General features: G+C 46.7%; 3 protein-coding genes across 3 annotated transcripts; 2 read left to right on the top strand and 1 right to left on the bottom strand.

Moving 5' to 3' along the window:
* Nucleotides 1–5,696: 5,696 nt before the first annotated feature.
* Nucleotides 5,697–9,761, top strand: LOC142729733 (uncharacterized). The gene is made up of 5 exons (XM_075849316.1): nucleotides 5,697–5,735; nucleotides 7,887–7,997; nucleotides 8,636–8,809; nucleotides 8,892–9,015; nucleotides 9,347–9,761. The coding sequence occupies exons 1-5, from the start codon at nucleotides 5,697–5,699 to the stop codon at nucleotides 9,541–9,543; spliced, it is 645 nt and encodes a 214-aa protein (XP_075705431.1). The 3' UTR covers nucleotides 9,544–9,761.
* On the top strand, nucleotides 9,632–11,012 carry LOC142729734 (uncharacterized). The gene is made up of 2 exons (XM_075849317.1): nucleotides 9,632–9,688; nucleotides 10,191–11,012. The coding sequence occupies exons 1-2, from the start codon at nucleotides 9,632–9,634 to the stop codon at nucleotides 10,896–10,898; spliced, it is 765 nt and encodes a 254-aa protein (XP_075705432.1). The 3' UTR covers nucleotides 10,899–11,012.
* A 9,276-nt stretch (nucleotides 11,013–20,288) lies between these two features.
* On the bottom strand, nucleotides 20,289–21,268 carry LOC142729718 (uncharacterized). Its single transcript, XM_075849302.1, has one exon. It carries the CDS (start codon nucleotides 21,234–21,236, stop codon nucleotides 20,391–20,393), a length of 846 nt encoding a protein of 281 aa, XP_075705417.1. The 5' UTR covers nucleotides 21,237–21,268; the 3' UTR covers nucleotides 20,289–20,390.
* Between the last annotated feature and the right edge of the window lie 4,281 nt (nucleotides 21,269–25,549).

Below are 25,549 nucleotides of genomic sequence, written 5' to 3' on the forward strand. Positions count from 1 at the left end.
TGTGGTCGATGCTGGCAAATGCGCACTATATTCAATGTAATTCAGGCTGACTTAGGGATACGCTGAGCAGCAGCGCCATCGTGTGGCCCACGCTGAGAAATGCTCACTAAATTCAATATAATGCAGGTAGCCCAGTGATACGCTGAGCAGGAGCGCCATCGTGTGGTCAATGCTGGGAAATGCATAATCAATTAAATGTAAGGGTATGTTCACACGGCAGCGTCCGTAACGACTGAAATTACGGGGCTGTTTTCAGGAGAAAACAGCCCCGTCATTTCAGCCGTAACGGCATGTGCAGGCGCTTGAACGCCGCGTCCATTACGGACGTAACTGGAGCTGGTTTTCCATGGTCTGAAGTGACATGAAACTTCTTTGGCGCGGGCGTCTATTTACGCGCCGTCTTTTGACAGCGACGCGTAAATATACGCCTCGTGTGAACAGACAAACGTCAGCCAATTGCTTTCAATGGGCAGATGTTTGTCAACGCTTTCAAGCCGTAATTTCGGACGTAATTCGGGGGTTTAAACGGCCGAATTCCGTCCGTAAATAGGCCGTGTGAATTTACCCTAAGGGTATGTTCACACGGCCTATTTACGGACGTAATTCGGGCGTTTTTGCCCCGAATTACGTCTGAAAATAGCGCCTCAATAGCGCTGACAAACATCTGCCCATTGAAAGCAATGGGCAGACGTTTGTCTGTTCACACGAGGCGTATATTTACGCGCCGCTGTCAAATGACGGCGCGTAAATAGACGCCCGCGTAGAAGAAGTGACCTGTCACTTCTTTGGCCGTAATTGGAGCCGCTATTCATTGACTCCAATGAATAGCAGCGCTAATTACGGCCGTAATTGACGCGGCGTTCAAGCGCCTGCACATGCCGGTACGGCTGAAATTACGGGGATGTTTTCAGGCTGAAACATCCCCGTAATTTCAGCCGTTACGGACCCCCGCCGTGTGAACATACCCTAATTCAGACCGAATTAGTGATACGCTGAGCAGCAGCGCCATCGTGTGGTCAATGCTGTGAAATGCTCACTAAATTCAATGTAATGCAGGCAGCCTAGTGATACAAGGAGCAGCAGCGCGCCATCGTGTGGTCACCGCAGGGAACTTTTTACTTTCAAATTATTCCGATATTGTATATTTTAATGAATAATATAGCAATACTGCAGGGAAATTATAGACCTAGTTTTATATGATGCAGACAGCACAAAAGATGTGCAGTAGCAACAGCGGCCTCGTGTGGTCACTGTGGCAACTGTCTTGGTAGGCCATCTGAGTACCCGGAAGAAAAATGTCTGGAACACACAAACAGGAAGTGACGTTTAGTGACGTCAGTGTGTGACGCATGATGCGCGTAGTATAAACATATTCAGCTTCTTTGTATGTGAGATTTTAACTAAAATGCTTATCAGGCGGATGATGAGCGCAATCTGTACTATGGCCACCAGGTGGCGCTGTGACATAGCATTATTATATTATTACCATTTACATGTTCCAGAATCAAACCTCACACTTTTTGGAGATATAAAACAGATATTTGATCTTTTTTCAGAGCCCCTGTGACACCCCCCTCTCCTATGTAACCGTGGTAACACCAGTGTAGCCACAAGGGTATGTTCACATGAAATTCAGATGTAATTCAGGCGTTTTAGGCTATGTTCACACAGAGGTTTTTTTCCGGAAACCGCGCCAAAAAACTTGTCAAAAATGGCTCGAAAATGCCTCCCATTGATTTCAATGGGAGGCGGAGGCGTCTTTTTCCCGCCAGCGGTAAAACCGCCTCGTGGGAAAAAGAAGCAACATGCCCTATTTTTGTGCGTTTACGCCTCTGACCTCCCATTGACTTCAATGGGAGGCAGAGAAAGCGTATTTCGCGGCGTTATATGGCCGCGGTGCTCAATGGCTGCGGGCGAAAAATGCTGCGAAAATCGGCGTGCAGGGAGAGGAAAATCTGCCTCAAACTTCCAAACGGAATTTTGAGGCAGAAATTCCGCCTGCAAAAAACTCTGTGTGAACCCAGCCTTACGCCTCGATTTACGCCTGAAAAACCGTCTCCATTACGCCTACAAACATCTGCCCGTGGCTTGCAATGGGTTTTACGATGTTCTGTTCAGACAAGGTGCAATTTTACGCGTCGCTGTCAAAATACGGCGCTTAAAATGACGGCTCGTCAAAAGAAGTGCAGGTCACTTCTTGGGACGTTTTTGGAGCCGTTTTTTATTGACTTTATTGAAAACAGCTCCAAGAACGGCCACAAAAACGCCGCAAAAACACAGCGAAAAATACGAGTGGCTCAAAAAACGTCTGAAAATCAAGAGCTATTTTTCCTTGAAAACTGCTCCTGATTTTCAGACGTTTTTTAAGCTTTTTTCGCTAGAGTCAATGAAAAACGGCTCCAAAAACGTCCCAAGAAGTGACATGCACTTCTTTTTCGCGACCGTTATTTTACGCGTAAAAAAACGCTCTGTCGGAAGAGAACGCCGTTTTGAAATCAATGTTTCTGCTATCGACCTTCCGGACGCTTTTCGGCCGTTTACGGCCGGAAAAAACGGCCAAAAATAGACCGTATGAACATACCCTAAGGGTATGTTCACACCACAACGCAAAATACGTATGAAATTACGGTGCTGTTTTCAGAAGAAAACAGCTCCTGAATTTCAGACGTTTTTGTATGAACTCGCATTTTTCGTGGCGTCTTTTACGGACGTAATTGGAGCTGTTCTTCATTGGAGGAAAAACGGCTCCAAATACGTCCGAAGAAGTGTCCTGCACTTCTTTGACGCGGGCGTAATTTTACGCTCCGTCTTTTGACAGCGACGCGTAAAATGACACCTCGTGGGAACAGAACATTGTATAACCCATTGCAGGCAATGGGCAGATGTTTGCTGACGTATTGGAGCCGTCTTTTCAGCCGTAATTCGAGGCGTATAACGCCTCCATTACGTCTGAAAATAGGTCGTGTGCACATACCCTTACAGTGACGGCCACAGTGCCCACATGACAGCAACAGTCAAGGGCCCCCAGAACAGTGACAGCCATAGTGCTCCCATAACATTGACTGTTGCTGTTATGTGGGCACTGTGAGGCTGGATTCACATGAGCACATTACGTCCGTAATGGACGGAACGTAATTCGGGCGCTAATCCCGGACCGAACACAGTGCAGGGGGCTGGGCTCCTAGCATCATAGTTATGTACGATGCTAGGAGTTCCTGCCTCTCCGTGGAACTACTGTCCCGTACTGAAAACATGATCACAGTACGGGACAGTTGTCCCGCAGCGAGGCAGGGACTCCTAGCATCGTACATAACTATGATGCTAGGAGCCCGGCTCCCTGCACTGTGTTCGGTCCGGGATTAGTGGCCGAAATACGTCCGTTCATTACGGACGTAATGTGCTCGAGTGAATCCAGCCTGACTGTTGCTGTTATGTGGGCACTGTGACTGTTACTGTTATGGGAGCACTATGGCTGTCACTGTTCTGGGGGAGAGTTGGTTGTCCCTGTTATGGAGGACTTTGACTGTTGCTGTTATGTGGGCACTGTAACTGTCAAAGTCCTCCATAACAGGGACAACCAACTCTCCCCCAGGAAAATGACAGCCATAGTGCTCCCCTAACAGTGACAGTCACAGTGCCCACATAACAGCAACAGTCAAAGACCCCCATAACAGTTGATTAACAGCTGATGGCCACTGTTACATTGTTTGAAGTTCCATCTAAGGCTTTATTCAGACGAACGTAAAATATGCGCATGCAACGCGCGGGATTTTCACGCGCGTTGCCCGGACCTATATTAGTCTATGGGGCCGTGCAGACATGTGCGTGGTTTTTGCGCAGCGTTGCTCCGTTGCCAAAAAGGCACGACATGTCCGTTGATTCAGCGTTTTCAACGCATCACGCACCCATTGAAGTCAATGGGTGCGTGAAAACAACGCAGGGCACGCGGAAGCACCTCCGTACGCACAGCGTTTTTCACGCAACACTTGTTAAGTCTATGTAAATGAGTTGAGCAGACTAGACAAAACAACTACAAACCAGGAAGTGGCTTTTCACTTTCTGAGCACATGCGCACAGTTTACACTGACATCTGCAGCAATAGTCGTTTTTTAACCTGTAAAACCACCCAAAAACATCAAACACGGGCCAAAGTGTGAGGTAACGTGAAATCTTGATGCAAACATGCATGTGCTCACAGCAAGCAGGTGTTGGAGAAGGTGTATTTTTGTAGGCTGCCCTCTCCATTACTCTACCCTCCGTTGTTTTGACGCGCGTAAAAAACGCATGCCATACGCACGTTAAATACGCTATCACGCTGCCCAAACGGATGCCACACGCAACTCCAACGCAACCGAAACGGCGCGTTTTTCACGCGCGCAAAAACGCAACGTTCGTGTGAATCCAGCCTAAGGGTGCGTTCACATATATCAATTGCATCATCATCAGTTTTTTTTGTCTCAAGTGATTACAACTGATGCAAAAACCGATTAAAAAAATGTATCAGTTGCATCAGACTTTTTCACAATTTTCACTACAAAACCATCAGTTGTCGCTAGTTGTCATCCGTTTTTAACATCAGTTTTTACCACAATGGTCCACCAAAAAGGTCGTCTAGGGTATGAAAATGTCACACCCCCTCTGTATATAATGCCACACCCCCCTGTAGATAACGCCACACAGCGCCCACTGTAGATTGTGCCACACAGCGCCCCCCTGTAGATAGCACCGGATACATATAGCACTACCCCCCCCCCCCTTCTCCTGTAGATAGCGCCACTCAAGCTCCCTCTAGCATACATGGACAGTGGCGTCAGGGGTTACTCCCTAAACGGAATCCCCGGCCGCAGCATTACCAATGCTGTGGCCGGGGATTGCCTCAAGAAGGACCCCCTGACGCCACTGTCCATATATGGAAAGTGACGTCAGTGTCTACTCCTTGAGTGGAATCCCCTTGCCGACTCTGACGTCAGGATCTCTTCCTGGAGCGGAATCCCTGGCCAATGTCCAAATATGGACATTGACCTCAGGGGTTTCCTCTTGGAGCCAAGATCATCGGCAACGGGGATTCCGGCCAATCAGTAGCCACTGACGTCACTGTCCATATATGGACAGTGACGTCAAGGGCTTCCCCGTAGGTAGCGCTGTGGCCAGAGAGTCCTCAGCAAGCGGAGGAGCTCCCTCTGCTTCTCCGCTCTGAACTAATTCTGAAGCAGGGAGCTGATGGTTCCCTTCTTCAGAATTGGGTTCAACTCTATCTGCGTCCTGAGGATGCAGATACAGTTGACAGCGGGACATACCCCCGGCCACCTTTCCGCCGGGTGCTGCTGGTAGGTGGATGCGGCAGCACCTGGTGTTCATCCGGCCACAGTTCAAATAGATAGGATACGGCGCCGGACATCCTGGGAGCCAGACCAAAAAACACTGCAGGTAACGTTTTTGGATCCTGGTTCCTGCACTGGTCTATCACTGTACGGAGCCACAACTGGTGTTCCCTGTGCCAGGACAGATCACATAGAAAGCTATGGGATCCGTTCTAGCATCAGTTTCACTCCGGCTGTTCTGCAACACGCCGGAGGGAAACTGACAGGAGCAACGGTCATATGTGAACGGCCCCTAATCTGGCATTGATAAAAAATATTTGGTGAAAGTTTTTGGTGGATTGTCAGGATTTTCTCGGCACAGCGTCAGTTCTGAGCATGTTGAAGGTATCAGTGTCTGGAGAGGAGCTGGGTCAGGTGAGATGTGGACACTTCAGTTCAGGCATTATAATGACCGACAACATTATAACCTCTGACAAGGACATTACCTGACTGGACCATAAAGTTGACTTGTTTACAGAACGTTGAGTTGGCTCCATTTTTGGTCAGAGATCTTCAAGTGTAATACTGGAAGGTTCCCACGGCTAAAGAGAGTTCAGTGCTCCAGAATTAAAGGGGTTGTCCGGGCAGGGGGCGGTTTTTCATACTGATGACCTTTCCATAGGATAGGTCATCGATATATCATTGATGGGGGTCCATTCCGGAAGCAGATGGCTCACAGTATAGCGGCCGTGAATGGGACTGGAGCTGCAGTTCTGCAGCACGGCCGCTATACAGTGTATGAAGCACTGCATGCCCAGCATAACATCCGGTGCCCGGAGGCAGCCCGAACAGCTGATCGGTGTGGGGTCCGGGTGTCATATTTCACCACTTATTACATTACCGGGTACATATCACAATGTAATGACCATTACTCACCGTCTGCTGGAAGTTGACATGGCCATAACCAAGAGACCATCTTTTGATCATGTTCCTGCAGACACGTATAGACAGCTCAGGCCCATCTGGACTAAACTTCTGATAGATAGAGGAAGGCCATAGGATATTGGCTGTTACTGTGCGGATCTCCACTTAAGAAGTAACGGAATATTCTCATCACACAAAGTCTGTCGTTGGGTTATGCCATCATTTTGCGATCGGTAGAAGTTTTACTGCCATATGAACCCTCGTTCTCGATCATTGCCCTCTTGCGGCTTTAACAGTCTCTAGTCTTCTGGGCTTGCCACAAGATTTTGGAGTGTGACCTCACAGATGCTTTTTTTGGCTGAATGGGCACAAATTCCCACAGACAAGCACTGATACTGGATGAGTAGGTTTTGCTCGCAACCCGTGTTATAATTCATCCCAAAGGTGTTGGATGGTCCTTTGTGCAGGCCACTCGAGTCCCTACACAACAAACTCATCAAACCATGTCTTTATGGACCTTACTTACAGGGGCGCAGTCATGCTGGGACAGGAAAGGTCCTTCCCCAGTAGACACTATGTATTACTGTAGGTAACGTTCAGAGGCCCAGATTCACCCATCAGACTACCAGATAACAAGACGTCATCACTCTAGAGAACGACGTGCTTTACACCTCTCCAGCTGACGCCTGGCATTGTGCAGGGGGATCTAAGGAAATCCATTTCATGAAGCTCTTGACACACAGTTCTTGTTCTGCGCCACGTTTAAAGCCACTGAGCTCTTCAGTACGACCCATACTACTAGCAATGTTTCTCTGGATATTGCATGGCTGTGGGCTTGATTTTATGCACCTGTTTGCAATGCGTGAAGCTGAAACAGCTCAATGCGTGAAGCTCAATAATTAGGGGGGGTGTTCACGTACTTTTATCCATATAGTATTGTCTCTCACCTCCCTCATGCTGTATTTTCTCCTTACTGCCAAAAGACACGGAACTAGAAAATAAAGAAGAGCTCTAGTGGAAGCACAACTTTCCATGTCTGCACCCGCCACCTGACTGTATATATCACTCTACACTTCTTTTATGTATACTGTACTTACTTTTTGAACTCCTGCCTTGTCCGTGCTTTAAAATAAGCCTCCGTCTTGATTCTTAGATTTTCCCAGCTTTCTCTTCCTCTCTGCTTTGCTATCAATCACATGACCAGCTAAAGACCATGTAATTTCTTTATGCTGGGGGACACTGTGATTATTATTCTCTTTATATTCTTCTAAATAAGCTGAGAAACCATAAGTATACAGACTGGGAGGCTGCACTATATTCTTCTACACCTGTGTGACAGGAACCTGTCTAAGTATCAGTGGTAGTTGATGATAGAAGTTTCTGTTTCTCCCCTGTGTATAACTAGTGCGGTACAGGAACTGCTGAAGCCTGTGATGAGTGACACATAGATCTCTGGAGACCCAAGTAGAGAAAGTAGTCACCGAGCCGGATTCACACCGCTGCTAAGCAACCGTCCCAGTCTGATATATAGAGATAAATAACAGGTGAGAGACCGACACATGGAATACCAGAATGCAGCACATGGGAGAGGTTAGTTTTGGCCGGAGTCTCCCTTTAACATTTCATAATTATATCATCTAGTTATCATCTCTTTATTTGTAGATCTCATTCGAAACCATCTACACGTCATTGTTCTTTGTGATGGATAAGGGACACATAACGGAGAAGATACTGAACGTCACCCTGGAGATAATCTACCTACTTACCGGGGAGGTAAAATAATCCGGGACTCATGTATATGTCCTTTCTCTTATCTTTTTATCCTACGGACAATATTATAGAAAAAGCAAAAGATCACGTCATCATAATTGATTTGTAAATATAAATGCTGTAACAAATCTTCTCTGGTGCATAGATATTTATTTTAATACAATGATAGCGCCCCCTAGCATTTTGACTGCCCCCCTAATGCTGCTTCCACCTTCCTAAACAGTCCGCGGTGGACACGCATTACAAAAGTTATGATTTTTGGAATGGTGGGAGGTAAAAACGAAAATTGAAAAAACCGAAAATAGGCTGTTCATTAAGGGGTTAATAACCTATCATTCACCTGTTCTATACCTGGACAGTGTTACCTGGTGGTGGTTGCATTCAGTTATCCTTTGGATGCATTACTATGGACTGATCTGTGGGCTACAACATAAGGTGTCTTAGCCTGGGGACTGTGTTACTCCCTCTGCAGGAGGGGTGTTGCGGTGGCACTGGTTGCCATGTGGTGCGGCACCTAATAGAGTAGGGACCCACTTAAAAGAAGTTGCCATGAGGAGGCAGGTGGGCTTATACGATCAAAATGTTTACTAAGAACTTCCTGTTCATTTTGATTCTCTTGTATGTTCCATCTCGATATCCAGGATTGTTCAGTAGTGAAGAAGACATCTGGTGACTCTCTATCCCCCAACAGATGTCCCCACATGTCTGGAGGATGGACCAGTACCATCACGGAGCCTTCACTGATACCTAAGAGAAACAATGAGCAGAAAATCCTAGAACTCACCAACAAGATCATTCATCTGCTGACCGGAGAGGTGAGGACTACCGGGAATGCTGGGACATTATATTGTAACACTATGAAGGTGTCGGGGTGATGACTGTATCATTGTGTATCAGGTTCCTATAAGATGTCAGGATGTCTCCGTCTATTTCTCCATGGAAGAGTGGGAGTATATAGAAGAACACAAGGATCTGTACAGGGACGCCATGATGGAGGACCACCGGCCCCTCACATCACCGGGTAAGAGGTATCTGTACAGGGACGTCATGATGGAGGACCACAGACCCCTCGCATCACCGGGTAAGAGGGATCTGTACAAGGACGTCATGATGGAGGACCACCGGAACCGTGCACCACCGGGTAAGAGGGATCTGTACAAGGATGTCATGATGGAGGATCACCAGCCCCTCACATCACCGGGTAAGAGGGATCTGTGCAGGGACGTCATGATGGAGGACCACCAGACCCCATCACCGGGTAAGAGGAGAGCATTTTTGACAGTCCACAAGATACACCCATCACCTGATAACTACATATAAACAATGTCTTCCACTGTATGTGTCTCCTACAGGTATATCCAGTAAGAGAAATCCATCAGAGAGATGTCCCAGTTCTGTGTTTTCCTGGGATTGTCCACAGGAATATCACAACGTCCCAGAGGGTCATCACGTAGGTGGAACCAAAGTCTCGTCAAATCCCATAAAGGTGAATGTGCACTTCATGCTTTGCCAATATTACCTAATAATTTGTTACATTTCAGCTCATTAACTGAGGAAATAATTTGTCATATTTTATGTGAGTGTTTAGGGAAATATTCATATTAAAGTTGAGAATGTAGACGGAGGATACAAGGCGTATGTGTGGGAGGATCAAAAGTGCAATAAGGAAGAAACTTCTAACAATATCTACCCAGGTGAGCGACAACCACAAACTGTTCAGTGACTAAAACAATCTCTTTTTATGAACTCTCCTTGGCTACATGCAGACGACCGTTCTTCTCATCAGTGTGCTATCCGTATTGTAACAGACGGCAGACTGACCCCTTCATTTCTATGGCTCCGTGCACACTACCATGTTCTTCACAGATCCTTGAGTGGACCCGGGCCACAAAACTCAGAGCAGGTCCTGTTCCTGTCAGTATTTGTGGCTCGGTCTCGCCCATTCAAGTCAAACCTATGGAACAAATGGGACGGATGCGGAGGACACACTGTCGTACCGCAAAAAAACGGACAATGGATCCATTGTTTGCAGGACGCAAATACAAACAATCATGAGCAGGTAGCCTTGATATGTGTGAAGTGTCCAGTAGGGGCTACGGGGAGCCAACATCATCTTTTGGACTCCTGCCATCCTTGGAAATGCTGTGACATCTATCATCATTGTCATAACTTTCTGCTCTGACACTTTGATAAGAGATCTTTACATTTAACATCTTCACATTTGCTCCCACAGATGGAGAGGACAGCAAAAATATTTTGGAAGGATGTCTCTTTTTATCTCCAGTCTGTATACTGGACAACGGCAACGTCACTCAAGGTTCTCCAGGAGAAAACGTCACTTCTCCAAGGGTTGTTAGTGCAGGTTTATCATCCGATTCTTCTGACCACCAGGAATGTTCTTCTATTAGATTGAGCGTCAATTCACCTAGTACAGATTGTAAGGACAATAATATGTGTTCATGTTCTGAGTGTGGGAAATGTTTTCCACTAAAATCCTATCTGAATAAACATAAGAAAACTCACACCGAGGATAAGCCGTTCCAATGTGGACAATGCGGAAAATGCTTTCGAAGTGGATCAAAACTTAGAAGACACCAGAGGGTTCACACAGGGGAGAAACCATATCCATGTGCTGATTGCGGGAAGCTCTTTGCTCATAAACTAAGTCTCGTCAACCATGGGAAAACCCACACAGGTGAGAAGCCATTCTCTTGCACCGAATGTGGGAAATGTTTTTCATTGAAGACGTATCTGACCATCCATCAAAGGACGCACACTGGAGAGAAGCCGTTTTTCTGCTCAGATTGTGGAAAATGTTTTGCACAGAAAACAAGTCTTAATATATATCAAAAATCCCACAAAAGTGAGACAAAAATGACATGTTCAATTGTGGGAGAACATTGATGTAAAGAATGATTATGTTCTCTAAACGGGAAATTGACAAATCACCGTCCTTAGATGGAAACAGATTTTATAAATAAAGACCCGGCACCGATCAGCGGCTCCGGCTGATTCCGAGCACCGGATGTCCATGCCTATCCTGAGGACCTATCCTGTGGACCATAGGTCCTCCGTATTAAAGACCGCCCCGTGCCCGGACAACCCCTTTAAGGACCAAGCATTGTTTTTGGTTCTTCCATCGTTGCATTCCAAGAGCCGTAACGTTTTTATTTTTCCGTCGACGTAGCTGTATGGACGTCATTCTGTGTTAAGGGGTTATAGAAAACTGGTAATCACGTGTTCAGATTTTTGGGGTGAGAAATATTATTTTTCTGTTCACTAAAAATAGACATACGAAATACACAAACTCTTCCCTTGTCAGTCTGGGTATTAATACCTACGATATCTACTTGTGCCTACTTTGATTAGGGCAAAGTGGAGGGCACTCCGTCACTAAGTAGATGCACCCACACAACCGCCCATGAGAGTTTAGAAGGCAAAGCCCCTTCTCTTAGGATTTCCATTCATTACAATGGAGGTGTCACGAAGGGTCTGATGACCTACTGGGCCGTACCGCCTTGGCGGTAAGGCAGCTGGCCAACAGGGAGCAGGTGAGGGTCTATAGTTCTATAGGTACCTGTGGCATCTCAGACAGCAGCAGGGCAGGCTCGGCTGGGACTTGGGTAGCAGGCGAACGTCAGGCGAGGTGAAGCAGGTCAGGCGTGGATGCAGCACGGCACGACTTTGGCACAGCTCCGTGTTAGACCAGGAAGGTATGGATTGCTAGGAACAGGAACTGGAAACAGATATAGGGACAGGGACTGGAACAGGAAACACACTAGGAGGCCATCACATAAACAAACTAGGGAACACAACAACGCTCAGGCATAGAACTAGGGGGCTGGACCCCTCTTATAGTCCAGGGTACTCACGGGTCAAAGTTCGTCCTTGAGGTTCGGAGCGCGCTGCCCCTTTAAGAGCGGGCAACGAGCATGCGCGCGCACCCTACGGGACGGCAGAGGTGAATGGATGCAAGCGCTGGCGTCTCCTGAGGAGGAGGCTGGGGCCAGCGCTTGCCGACTCGTGGCTGCGGCTGTCAGGGGGAGGTTGGCACTGACAGCCCGCAGCCACGGACATTACAGGAGGCAGCTGTCCGGCAGAAACCAGCTATTATTCGATGTATGTTTCAAAAATATTAGTCACAAGCTGTAACAAAGGACGGGATCTCCTAAGACGACTGTCTGACCTTTATGGATAATTCTTAGCTTCGTCGGGTATATAAGTGAAAACTCAACGTTTTTGTTATCTTTTTACCTCCAAAAAGACCCTCTCAGCTTTTGATCTCTTTTACAGTCTGAGAATAACATTATTTGTTTTACTTTATTACGCGAATTTCCCCTTTACACCACAACTTTTTAAGGATCACATCTCGGTCTATTGAGGATAGACATTTAGTAGAATAAATACTGCAGATTTTTTGCAACGTATTTCATTGCGTAAAATCTGCAGCCTAAGGCCTCATGCACACGAACATATTTTTTTTCCTCCCGTAAATACTGGCGTAAATACGGGTCCTTTGTTACACGTATTTGACTCATATTCCACCAGTATTTACGGACCCGTGCCCGTAAATACATCCAGTTCGTCCTCCCTGGATGACGCGGCAGTCCATGTGACCGCTGCAGCCTGTGATTGGCCTGTGATTGGCTGCAGCAGTCACATGGGATGAAACGTCATCCCGGGAGGCCGGACTGGAGCAAGCAGCAGGGAGTTCTGGGTAAGTTAACTTTTAATACTATTAACTCCTGTAATGTACTGTCCCGGGTGCTGAAAGAGTTACTGCCGATCAGTTAACTCTTTCAGCACCCTGGACAGTGACTATCCCCTGATGTCGCCTAGCAACGCTCCCGTGATTGCACACACGTAGCCACCCGTAATTAAGGGAGCCCCATAGACTTCTATGGGCTGCCCGTGCTGTTATTACAGCCCGAAATAGGACATGTTCTATATTATTCAACGGCTCGGGCACCTTCCTGTAAGTAAACGGGAAGGTTCCCGTGGCCAATAGAAGTCCATGTGCGTGAGGCCTAATGCAGTAGCAGTAGAGGGAATGAGATTTGAACAATCGGATTTATATGAATCCGCAGCATTATGCTGTGAAATTGCTGTTTTTTTCTTGCGGGTTTTCCCCATTTAATTCAATGCGGAGGTAAAACTTGCGACAAATCTCAAATGTTGGGTTTTTTAGCGACGGAATAGCTGAAACAAAAGAAAAGCTTAAACTTACCCGTTTTATATACTTCTCCATCCAGGCCGGCCTCCTCGGATGACGTTTCATGACGCCAATCACAGGCTGCAGCAGTCACATGAGATGAAACGTCATCCCAGGAGTCCGGGCTGCTGGACAATACAGGGACACGTCGCCATGACTACTTTTAGACCCTTAACGTAGTGGTCCCATTATTAAATATCATATACATTGTAAAGATCATAAAAAAAATAATGTTTTCCATTTACTGTTAAAAAAAAAATGATCCAGTGGAGATTTATGAAATTTACCTTACATATTTATGGCGCCTCCGGGTGTTCAAAGTGTATAGCAATGTGCACGTCCACCTACTGAGCTCAATGCTGGTGGACATACATGCACAGTTACTCTCCCCACAACCTTGTCTCTGCATTGTAATCTTCTGATACCTGCAGATCAGCCAATAGAAATAGCTTTCATTCCTGCTTGTCAGGAAAGGAGCGGAGCCTCTGCAGTTCCATGTCGGTATAGCTTTGGAGACTCCTTCTGCTGTGAAAATAAGGCACTGTTGTCAGCTGCCAGAGTAGGAAGGAGAATAATTTTGCTTAGAGCCTCTCCCCCAGGAGCACAGATTAGCTGCAGCACCAAGGGGCAGGACAAAGATCCGAAGTCCACAAGACAGTCCACCTCTGAATGGGTCAACAGAAACAAAATTAAGAATTTGAGGTGGCCGAGTCAAAGTCCTGACTTGAATCCCATTGAGATGCTGTGGCAAAACCTTAAATTGGCACTTCATGCTCGAAAACCCTCCAATGTAACCAAATAAAAACAATTCTGCAAAGACGAGCGCGCCAAAATTCCTCCACAGAGATGTAAAAGACTCATCGCAAGTTATCGCAAGCGTTTGATTGCAGTTGTTACCACCAAGGCTGGCGCAACCAGTTCGCTTTAGGGGGGCAATTACTTGATCACATGGGCAAAATAGATTTTGAATTATTCTCATTAAATGGAATGGAATTAAAATAGGTTGGATGATGTGAAACATTTACATGGGACAAATTATCAAAAAATTAGAATTCAAGTAAGGGGCAAATAGTTTTCCAACGCACTGTATAATGTTAGTGCAAAATGTTTGGTGTAAGCACCACTAAAGGAGCGCACCTACTAGTAGTCTCTATAGGCCTGGCTTGGAAATACCTGTAGGTTAAACTACACCCTGGTTTTGGGAGGCCGTTGTGTGACCGATTCTAAAAAAGAGACGCAGTAAAACTCTCCTGAGGTGGTTAGTTAGAAAGAAGGGGATGTGAGGGCCACAAGGGACCTGTGCTCACCAGATGTGGAAGAAAGAAGGCAACTCGGAGGAGCTCAGCGGAACGATGCTGCCGCTACAGTCGCTGTTGTATTCTGGAACCAGCCAGTGGGAGTAACATCTAATGGATAAGGGAACTCCTGGTGGAGTCTACGTAGAAGGGGTTGTTGGTCACAGATGTGAGCAGTTCACTGGTTGTAGCCGCTTTCTGCAGATGTCCGTAGTTCAGAGGGTGATGACACCTTCCTGTGTACAGTCATCAATATACCAGGTGGCCGGTTGGAGTCCAGGAGGCCGTCATATGGAGATACATCTGTAAAGTCCTGTGCCAGGCAAAATGGCTTGAGTGGATGTCACCAAATGCTAGTGAATAACTCACAGATACCTGCTGGGGCCCTGTATCTAAGGCCTTGTTCACACAGAGTTTTTTGGTGCGGAAACCGCTCCGCAAAACTCGTTAAAAAACTCCCGAAAATGCCTCCCATTGAATTTCAATGGGAGTTAGACAAGGTTTTTTACCGCGAGTAAAAAAACTGCGTCGCGGTAAAAAGAAGCGACATGACCCATCCTTAGGTGGTTTCCGCCTCCAAAACCCCATTTCAATCAGTCAGAAAAGGTAAAAAAAACACCTTGACGAGTTTTTGTCAAACCACTGTGCAAAAAACGTCTGGAGCAGTTAATGCAGGAGGAATTTTCCTCCTGCAAAAAACTCAGTGTGAACACAGCCTACTACCATGTGCTATACTGTCTGCCTGGGCCATGGACTGTATCTAAGCCTATCATGTGTGATACTGTCTGCTGAGCCGCTGTATCCAATCTTATCATGTGTGATACTGTCTGCTGTTCCCTTTATCTCAGCCTATCATGTGTGATACTGTCTGCTGAGCCGCTGTATCCAATCTTATCATGTGTGATACTGTCTGCTGTTCCCTTTATCTCAGCCTATCATGTGTGATACTATCTGCAGAGCCGCTGTATCCAATCTTATCACGTGTGATACTGTCTGCTGGGCCCTGTATATAACCCTATCCAGTGGCATAGCTATAGGGGTCATAGTCCTATAGATATGCTGTCAAATATACATTTTCTGGGGGGTAAAACATGTCTTGGGGCTTGTGCCCCTGATGTTCTAAGACCTTAGCAGCTCCACTGGCTGATAGTGCTGCATCGATGGGCCACTTAGGAGACCCAGGATACAGCTGATACAGTTCTTGGCCCTTTCTAGCCCGATGATACCAGCCTGCGGCTGCCCCATTGCCCGGCCATCGCTTCAGATGGTCGGGTACTGGATTGTACCCGGCTCTTCCCTGTACCCATGGTGGTGATGGGTACCGGGGTAATAATGGGGGTTATTTGCATCCTTTTTACTGGGTAACACTAAGCCCGGCCTTAGTAATGGATGCTGTCAACCAGACAGTGGCCTTTACTAAGGCGTAATGCAATATAAAACACAGACATTAGAAAAAAAAATTGAAATAAAAACTCCACCACGCAGCCCTTTTAATTTTCGTTTTTTTTTTTTTGTTTTTTTTTTAAAAACATAGATTATCACAATAGTCCAACAAATATACGACAAAGTCCAAAGGGTCCAGCTACACCTGAAAAAAATTAAAATAAATGAGCAATATAAAAAAATAAAAAAAACTCACATACAGTATTCTTCCGTCTTCTATTTTCTCCCCTGCGCTGCAAAAAAAAAAAAATGGTCAATAATTCTCCATCATGTATCTCTGCTACCTGTCAACTCAAAAGTCATCTGTCAGAGGGAAAAAAATTCCCCCGTCATGTGTAATTCCCAAGTGACTCTTTCTGGTTTTTCGCCATGGGGAAACATTTTTCCCTCTTGTGGATGACTTTTCAGTTGACAGGTAGCAGAGTTACATGGTGGGGAATTATTTTTCTATATAGGGAATTATTTACTATAATTGACCCCAGAAGCTGGTGTAAATGATAGCGGAATAAGGCTCCTGGCTGGCGTAGAGTTCACTCTGTGGGGCGTAACAAGGTAGAGGCCCATACCGGACCCCGGACCTTCCCCCTCTCCAATCAGGCTAAACATTCATTAAGAGACGTTCACCTCCTAATAAGTGTGTCACATCCTGTAAACTCTTTATTAAGGCTGGCGTATAAAACGCCAGTCTCAGTGGCGGATTATCGTATGGGCGATTCGGGCGGCCGCCCGGGGCCTCCAGGGGGCCCATGGCAGCCCGAACCGCACATCATCTTATAAATATATTCAGCGTGCTAGCGCTGCTAACTGCCGAAGATGAGGAGGAGGAACAGGGAATTGGCCGGTAGGACACGCCTCCCTGACAAGTGCGGGCCGCCGCCATTGAGTAACAGAACAGCGACGGACGGCTGTTCTGTTGCTCCAAAGCAGCAAGAGAAGAGCCGGGCGGGCGGTCACCGGCGCTGAGGTTAGTTGGCTTAACCTCCTGCCCAACTGGTTCCTGACCGCTGGCTGTATTTTTACGGCCAGCGGTCAGGAACGGGTCGTTAAAACCCGAGCCATAGACTTTCTATGGCTCGGGTTTTAACTTGCTGCCCGCGCGATCGGGCAGCTGAATGTCGGGTCTCCGGCTGTCAGTGACTGCCGGGGACCCTGAGGAGAGGATAGAAGCAGCTTTCGCTGCTTCTGTCTTCTCTGATGACTTGTACACAGCGCTGAATGCGCGCTGTGTACAGGAATAGAGACAGCAGCAGCGGCGCTGTCTCTATTCCTCCCGGTGATCATGTGACTGGTCACATGATCGCCGGGTGCCGTTAGTGGCAGGCTGCTGCTGGGTCTTACTAGACCCAGCACAGCCCTATTAGTGACAATCGTCACTATGAGAGGGCTGATTTCCCCTGTAACTGGGGCTGCTGTGCAGCCCCAGTTACAGTGGAAAAGCATGGTGTAAAAGAAAAAATATATATAAAGTTCCCCAAAGGTCTTTTTTGACCTTTGAGGATCAGACCACAGTAATAAAAAAATAGTAAAGTAAAGTGCAAAAAAAAATTAAATAATAAATACACATAAAATACCCACCCCAAAAAAAACGTTCCCCCCCGCCAATCATTGTTGTAACGCCAGCGCTGACCCAATTACCCTAATATAGACATGTAATATATAAAAATTTCCGGTAAACAATGACGATTCCAAATAAAAGGTCTATTTTAGGGTAAAACTATATTACCAAAAAAAAAATAGCTGAAATGTAAAAAAGCTTATTTTTTTACTATTAGTTTCAAACTTTATGAATAAAAATTCTAAAATTGCAAAAAAGGTGTGTAAAAAACGATAAAAAACTAAACCTGCATTGTCTACGGAAAAAAAACGTCGCAAAAATCACGTCGGTTTTATTTTTTTTTTAATAAAAATGTGTTTGGTGCAACTTTGTAATTACGTTTTATTAAAAAATATTTTCACTTTTTGAGATACAGCTGCTTTGTATCCTGTATCCGTCAGGTCAGCAGGACTGACGGGATCAGTGAAACGGGCCCTGCGCTAAATTATAATCTTAGATGTGATAGATTTGAGGTGGATCCTGCGTACCACTGATCCTGCAAGAAACAAAGCACCTGTATCTCAAAAAGTAAAAATATTTTTTAATAAAATCAATCAATCACACTGATACACACACATACTAATAAATATATATATATATATATATATATATATATATATATATATATATATATATATATATATATATATATATATATATATATATTATAATATAAAGTTTTTAAATGTGTACATAACCCTGTGGCACTATATACAAGGGGGAGCGCTGTGTGGCACTATATACAAGGGGGAGAGCTGTGTGCCACTATATACAAGGGGGAGCGCTGTGTGCCACTATATACAAGGGGGAGCGCTGTGTGGCACTATATACAAGGGGGAGCGCTGTGTGGCACTATACAAGGGGGAGCGCTGTGTGGCACTATATAAAAGGGGGAGCGCTGTGTGGCACTATATACAAGGGGGGCTGTGTAGTGCTATCCACAGTGGTATGTGTGTGGCGCTCTTTATAGGGGGGGCTTTTTGGTGCTATTTACAAGAGGGGGAGGGCTGTGTGGCGCTCTCTACAGGGGGGCTGTATGGCACTATCTATAGGGGGCTGTGTGTAACGCTCTCTACGGGGGGGGGATGTGTGATATATATAGGGGGCTGTGTATGGCGATATCTATGGGGGTGTGTAATATCTACAGGGGCTATGTGTGGCACTATGAACAGGGGGCTGTGTGTATGTGGTGTTTTACAGTGTGTGGTATTATTATATTCAGGCGCGCAGTGTTTGGTGCTATTATATTTAGGGGCACAGTATGTGACACCATGATAACTTTATTTTCGTTTATAGGTGTGGAAATGTTGGAAAAGTGAGGAGACGTCTGAGTGGCAATTTCTGCAGAAATGAGTCATGGCCGGGAGAAGTCGTCATGAGCGCTGGACCGGATGGAGAAGAAAAGAGGAAAAAAACTACTAGAATCTGAGGCGTCGTCACCTGTGAGTCACTAGATTTATAGAGAAACTGTCACCTCTCCTGACATGTTTATTATAGGAATCCTTGTATTTCAAAAAAAGTATTTCTGCAGTCCAGGACTGATAGACAATTCCCCTTGTCAGGAGGTTGTGTCCCTGCACAGTGTGACAAGGGAAATCGTAACACTGTTAATGCTTGCCCAAAAAGGTAGTGTTAAAAATAGATACGGCGCGGCAGGGCGGCGGTGAGGAAGGGGGGCCCAAGTTTGGGTAACAGCCCATGGTCTACTTAATCCGTCACAGGCCAGTTTTAATAAATCTCGCCACGGAATATCCTTTGGAAAAAAAATGGACATTAAAATTGATCAAAGTTGGAAGCTTCAAATTCAATTGGGGAGGTTTATGAAAAGTAGTGCAGAGGAAAAGTGGAGTCGTTTCCTTCAGTAACCAATCAGATTCCATCTCTCCTATTCCAGAGGATCTTTGGAAACCTAAAATCTGATTGGTGGCTCTGGGCGACTACTGTACTTTTCTTTTGTACTACTTTTCATAAATCTTACCGAATGTGTGCAGACCTCTATTAACCAATGCAAAGAAGTTTTTCCAAAGGACTAAAAACTACTATGGGCAGCCATTTTTGCACTCCTTTGGGCATTGTCACCCAGCTTCTTCACAAACTGGAGAAAAACAAAGCTCCTATCTAGGTGAAGGAAGTATTCACTTTGCAACTTACCGAGTTTGGTGTTTCTGAATGACTAAATTATGATCGTGGATCAGGACCCTATCGGTGACCATAAAGATAGAAAAGATTTTTTTCAAAAATGGTCTGTAATACTAACACGCTGATGCTTTAAAGAGGACCTGTCACTAGGTCATATAATGTGAACTGGTCTACTGACCTGAATAGCGCTGTCTCCCTGATTCCAGTGCTGTTTTTCTTTTTTTCCTGATATAGAGATATGACCCACTGTTGTGTTGGCTCCCTATATGCTAATTTGCTGTAGTTAGTCAAGGGGGTGGGGCTAGCTTCCCTGCCTGTGATACTGACCAACCAGCGCGAGGCAGCTTGAGGGTAGTTCACGCCTTGTTGGCTAACTACAGCATATAGGGAGCCAACACAACAGTGGCCATATTTCTGGAATGTGGGGGTCCAGGAAAAAAAGAAAAACAGCGCTGGAATCAGAGACAGCGCTAATCAGGTCAGTAGACTGGCTCAACTTATATGACCAAGTGACGGGTCCTCTTTAAATTTGGAGAAGAAAAACTGGAGAAGAAAAACACTATTAGTTGCAAGATAAAAATGGATTCACATCCACATGTGTGTAATAAATTAAAATGAGTTTTATTTAGTTTTTTTTATGCATTACAGGTTCCAAAAATAGAATTGATGCCTTAGGAGTCATTTTCTGATTGACATTTCTGTAATATTCCTCATCAGTTGGAGCATGAAAACGGCTCCTCGATTGAGTGCATGATTTGATGTATCGCCATGTCTGCCTTACGGGCAAAACGTTTCCCACATTTTGCACATGAAAATGGCTTCTCCCCTGTGTGGGTCCGCTTATGAGTGACAAGGTGTCCTTTACTTGTAAAACATCGCCCACATTCAGAACAGGAGAAAGGTTTCTCCCCTGTGTGTGTCCTCAAGTGATAGATGAGGGCGCCCTTGTTGGTTAAATATTTTCCACACTCCGAACAAGAAAAGGGTTTTGTCTTCGTGTGAATTATTTGATGTTTAACAAGATACGATTTGTACTGAAAACACGTCCCACAATCGGAACACTGAAATGGGTTCTCTCCTGAGTGAAATTTCAGATGTGTTGCAAGTATAGCTCGATTTGTAAAACATCTTCCACACTCGGGACATGGGAAGAGGATTTCGCCCGTGTGGGTACGTTGATGACTTACAAGCTTTGACTTTTGACTGAAACACTTCCCACACACTGAACATACAAAGGGTTTTTCTCCAGTGTGAACTCGGTAATGTCTAACCAGGTCAGATTTCCGCATAAACAATTTTCCGCTTTCTGAACAAGAGAAGGGTTTCTCCCCTGTGTGGATTCTTTTATGGACGTTAAGAGACCCGTTTTGGGTAAAACATTTCCCGCATTCAGAGCACTGATACTTGTCACCACTTCCATGGGCTATTCTACCATTATGGGAGTCTGTTATATTGTGAGAAATGGGGTAATGTCCTGGAGAATTGTGTGCGGGCTTGTCATTGTCTATGTTACAATCAGAAGACAACATGAGACATTTCTCCAGTGTATTCTTGATCATGGATCCATCTGCACGAGAAAAATAAAATCTTTAAATATTAAAGTTTACTACAGAAACATCTTACAATAACAAGCAAATATTTATAAATCACTATTATTGAAAGGATCAAGGCTAAGGCCTCGTTCACATCTGCGTTGGGGTCCCGTTATGACGTTCCGTCGGAGGTTTCCCGGGACCAGGAACAGACACAAACTGACGTAAACCAGAGGTTTCCGTTTCCATCGCCATTGATTTCAATGGTGACGGATCCGGTGCCCATGGTTTCCGATTTTCTCTGTTGTGCATCGGACCCGTAGTTTTGCCGGAAGCAATTGCCTAGGCTATTGCGTAATTTGATGCAGAAAATCTGAATCAAAACGGTAGGTAAAGACAGGCAGGTCAAATCCGCACCGTTCTTTTATGCGTTTTTAGGTCGGTTTTTGCTGCGTTTTTTTTCCAATTTTGTCAGATACAATTGTGAGGCAGAAACACAAGATAAATTGACATGCTGTAGATTATAAAATACGCACCGCAGGGCAACTTATGTGCAGGAAAAATTCTGCTTTGTGTAGATGAGATTAGTTGAAACCTGATTTGCCTTCGCCGGTACTGAATTACGCTGCGGATTTGCTGCAGGAAAACCTGCACGGCAACTCCGTACGTAATACGCAGCGTGTGCATGTCACTGAAGGCACCTCCTTCGGCAAATGCATTTTCCTCACTAGTTTACATTGGCAGAGAAGATGGCAGAATACAAGACTGACGCAGGGATTAGACATGGGCAATATGTTCCTCTTTTCTGTATTTAGTGGTTAGTAATCACCTAGACTGGTATCTGTGAGAATGTTCTCCTCTGTATTCTGCCAATCATCCCAGATAAATGTCTCTCCTTCTTCCTCTAGCCCTTCCACCTCTTCAACTTTAATAATAACCAGTTCTTCAGCCTAAAAAAAGAAATAAATCAAGAAAGACAAAAAATCTAACAAACATAATAACGTTCAATATGTGTAGAGGTTCCACAGGTCACAGTGTCGTTTCTATATACCTGATGACTCTGTCGGACATTGTGATTTTTCTCTGGTCTATCCTTGGGGTTCACTGGACTGGCACATCTCCCTGCTGGCCATTTCCTGCTGGATCCATCTATAGGAAACACGTGGAGAGTGACTGAATACATAGTGTATATTTGATGAAAAGATGGTGGGGTGACAGATAGGTGACCCTCAAAACTGTTCTCTTCTTAAGGGGTTATGCGGGGACCAAAATGTATTAGCGGTGTAGTCTGTGCAGTATGTGAGTACACTCGCTAATATACATTCCGGTCCCCGGTGGCGCGGATTATGAGATTTCATAGATTTTTATAGCGCTGCCGGGGGACCGGAAGTCTAGTTGCACAGTCTTCTTTGATGACGATATGACTCTTCGTCATGTGACCGGCCCCGCTTTACTCTATGTACAAGCAGGAGAAATAGAACAGCGATTACATAGAGTACAACGGGCTCAGTCACATGACAAAGAATCGTCATCAAAGAAGGGGACCGGAATGTATATTAGCGAATGTACTCACATACTGCAGGGATAATCATTTTTTTGACCCCGCATAACCCCTATAATGGAAGTCTCCTCTTACCCGGTGATGTGCGGTTCCGGTGGTCCTCCATCATGACGTGCTTGTACAGATCCCTCTTACCCGGTGATGGGGTCTGGTGGTCCTCCATCATGACGTCCCTGCACAGATCCCTCTTACCCGGTGATGTGAGGGGCAGGTGGTCCTCCGCCATGACGTCCTTGTACAGATCCTTGTGTCCTTCTATATACTCCCACTCCTCCATGGAGAAATAGACGGTGACATCCTGACACCTTATAGGAACCTGACACACAATGAGACAGTCATCATCCCGACACCTTCATAGCGTCACTATATAATGTCCCAGCATTCCCGGTGGTCCTCACCTCTCCGGTCAGCAGTTGAATGATCTTGTTGGTGAGGTCCAGGATCTTCTGCTCATGTATCAGTGAGTGAGGTAGAGGTCCTGTGATGGGGCTGTGGGTCCTGCTCCCTCCTCCTGACACACGGGAACGGCCGCCGGAGGTCACACCCTCATCACATGTTTTCTTCAGGACAGCGTAGTCCTGTGTATGGGGAGACACTGATACATGTCCCGATACACATTCTTTCAATCCCTCATACTCGTAGTATATTAATATAGATTAGAGAGACGTCATGTGACATAACTCCCAGAATCCCTCACCTCTCCCGTTAGCAGGTAGATGATCTCCAGAGTGGGGTTTAGTATTCTCTCATTCTTATGACGGATTCCTTTACCCATCATGATGACACAATTAATGGACCTAATATAAACACAATCGGGCAACCATCTACAGAAAGAGAAAAAAATCATTTCAAGCCTGAACCAACAATTTTCTATCTGCTCCCCCCTCTAGTAGTAAGCGCACATTCACACCGGGCAGTATTTTTTGTGCAGTTTTGCCATGAGTGCCACAAAATCTGCATTTAATTCCATGCCGATATGCCATGATGCAGTGAAGATACCCGAAAGCTTGTGTCCAGCTTGGCCGTCCGCCGTTTCCCCAGTAGTTACAGAAGCACCCCTCCACCCTCCCAATAGTCACAGCAGGCCCCCCCACTTCCTCCACCCTCCCAATAGTCACAGCAGGCCCCCCACTCCCTCCACCCTCCCAATAGTCACAGCAGGCCCCCCACTCCCTCCACCCTCCCAATAGTCACAGCAGCCCCCCCACCCTCCCAATAGTCACAGCAGGCCCCCACTCCCTCCACCCTCCCAATAGTCACAGCAGGCCCCCCACTCCCTCCACCCTCCCAATAGTCACAGCAGGCCCCCCACTCCCTCCACCCTCCCAATAGTCACAGCAGGCCCCCCCACTACCTCCACCCTCCCAATAGTCACAGCAGGCCCCCCACTCCCTCCACCCTCCCAATAGTCACAGCAGGCCCCCCACTCCCTCCACCCTCCCAATAGTCACAGCAGGCCCCCACTCCCTCCACCCTCCCAATAGTCACAGCAGGCCCCCCACTCCCTCCACCCTCCCAATAGTCACAGCAGGCCCCCCACTCCCTCCACCCTCCCAATAGTCACAGCAGGCCCCCCCACTACCTCCACCCTCCCAATAGTCACAGCAGGCCCCCCACTCCCTCCACCCTCCCAATAGTCACAGCAGGCCCTCCACTCCCTCCACCCTCCCAATAGTCACAGCAGGCCCCCAATCCCTCCACCCTCCCAATAGTCACAGCAGGCCCCCACTCCCTCCACCCTCCCAATAGTCACAACAGGCCCCCCACTCCCTCCCAATAGTCACAGCAGGCCCCCCACTCCCTCCACCCTCCCAATAGTCACAGCAGGCCCCCCACCCTCCCAATAGTCACAGCAGGCCCCCCCACTCCCTCCACCCTCCCAATAGTCACAGCAGGCCCCCCACCCTCCTAATAGTCACAGCAGGCCCCCCACTCCCTCCACCCTCCCAATAGTCACAGCAGGCCCCCACTCCCTCCACCCTCCCAATAGTCACAGCAGGCCCCCCACCCTCCCAATAGTCACAGCAGGCCCCCCACTCCCTCCACCCTCCCAATAGTCACAGCAGGCCCCCCACCCTCCCAATAGTCACAGCAGGACCCCCCACCCTCCCAATAGTCACAGCAGGCCCCCCCACTCCCTCCACCCTCCCAATAGTCACAGCAGGCCCCCCACTCCCTCCACCCTCCCAATAGTCACAGCAGCCCCCCACTCCCCCCAGCTCTTCTTCTTCTCAGTAGTCACAGCCACGATGCATACCCCTCCGCTGCGTGCACTCGGCCCCGCAGGAGCGGTCTGTGATCAACTTCAGCCCCGGGACCAGATTGGGGCCCCCAGCTGCTGAGTGTATAAAGTGCAGGGAGCGGAACCAGGTCGCCAGAGAATGGGATTTGTCCTGCGAACACACAGGAAAGTACACAAAGTAATAGTTCTGGAAGCCGCAGATAATCCCACCACCCGAAAAAAACACACCAAATTGTGGTGCAGGGATATCAGGCAAAAATGTCCGCTGCAGAAAATCTAAAAAAAAAACAAACAGTTTATACTTACCCTCTGGCGTTGTCATGGCGACACATCTCCCCCTTCTGAGCCTAGCCCGGCCTCCTGGGATGACGCTGTAGTCCATGTGACCGCTGCATCCTTTGATTGGCTGCTGCAGCCACATGGGTTGAAACGTTATCCCAGGAGGCCGGGCTACGCTCAGAAGACGGAGACGTGTCGCCATGACAACGCCGGAGGGTAAGTATAAACTGTTTTCTTCATTTTAACTCAAAAACCTTT

Source organism: Rhinoderma darwinii, unplaced genomic scaffold, assembly GCF_050947455.1.
Source record: "Rhinoderma darwinii isolate aRhiDar2 unplaced genomic scaffold, aRhiDar2.hap1 Scaffold_733, whole genome shotgun sequence".
NCBI classification, from domain to species: domain Eukaryota; kingdom Metazoa; phylum Chordata; class Amphibia; order Anura; family Rhinodermatidae; genus Rhinoderma; species Rhinoderma darwinii.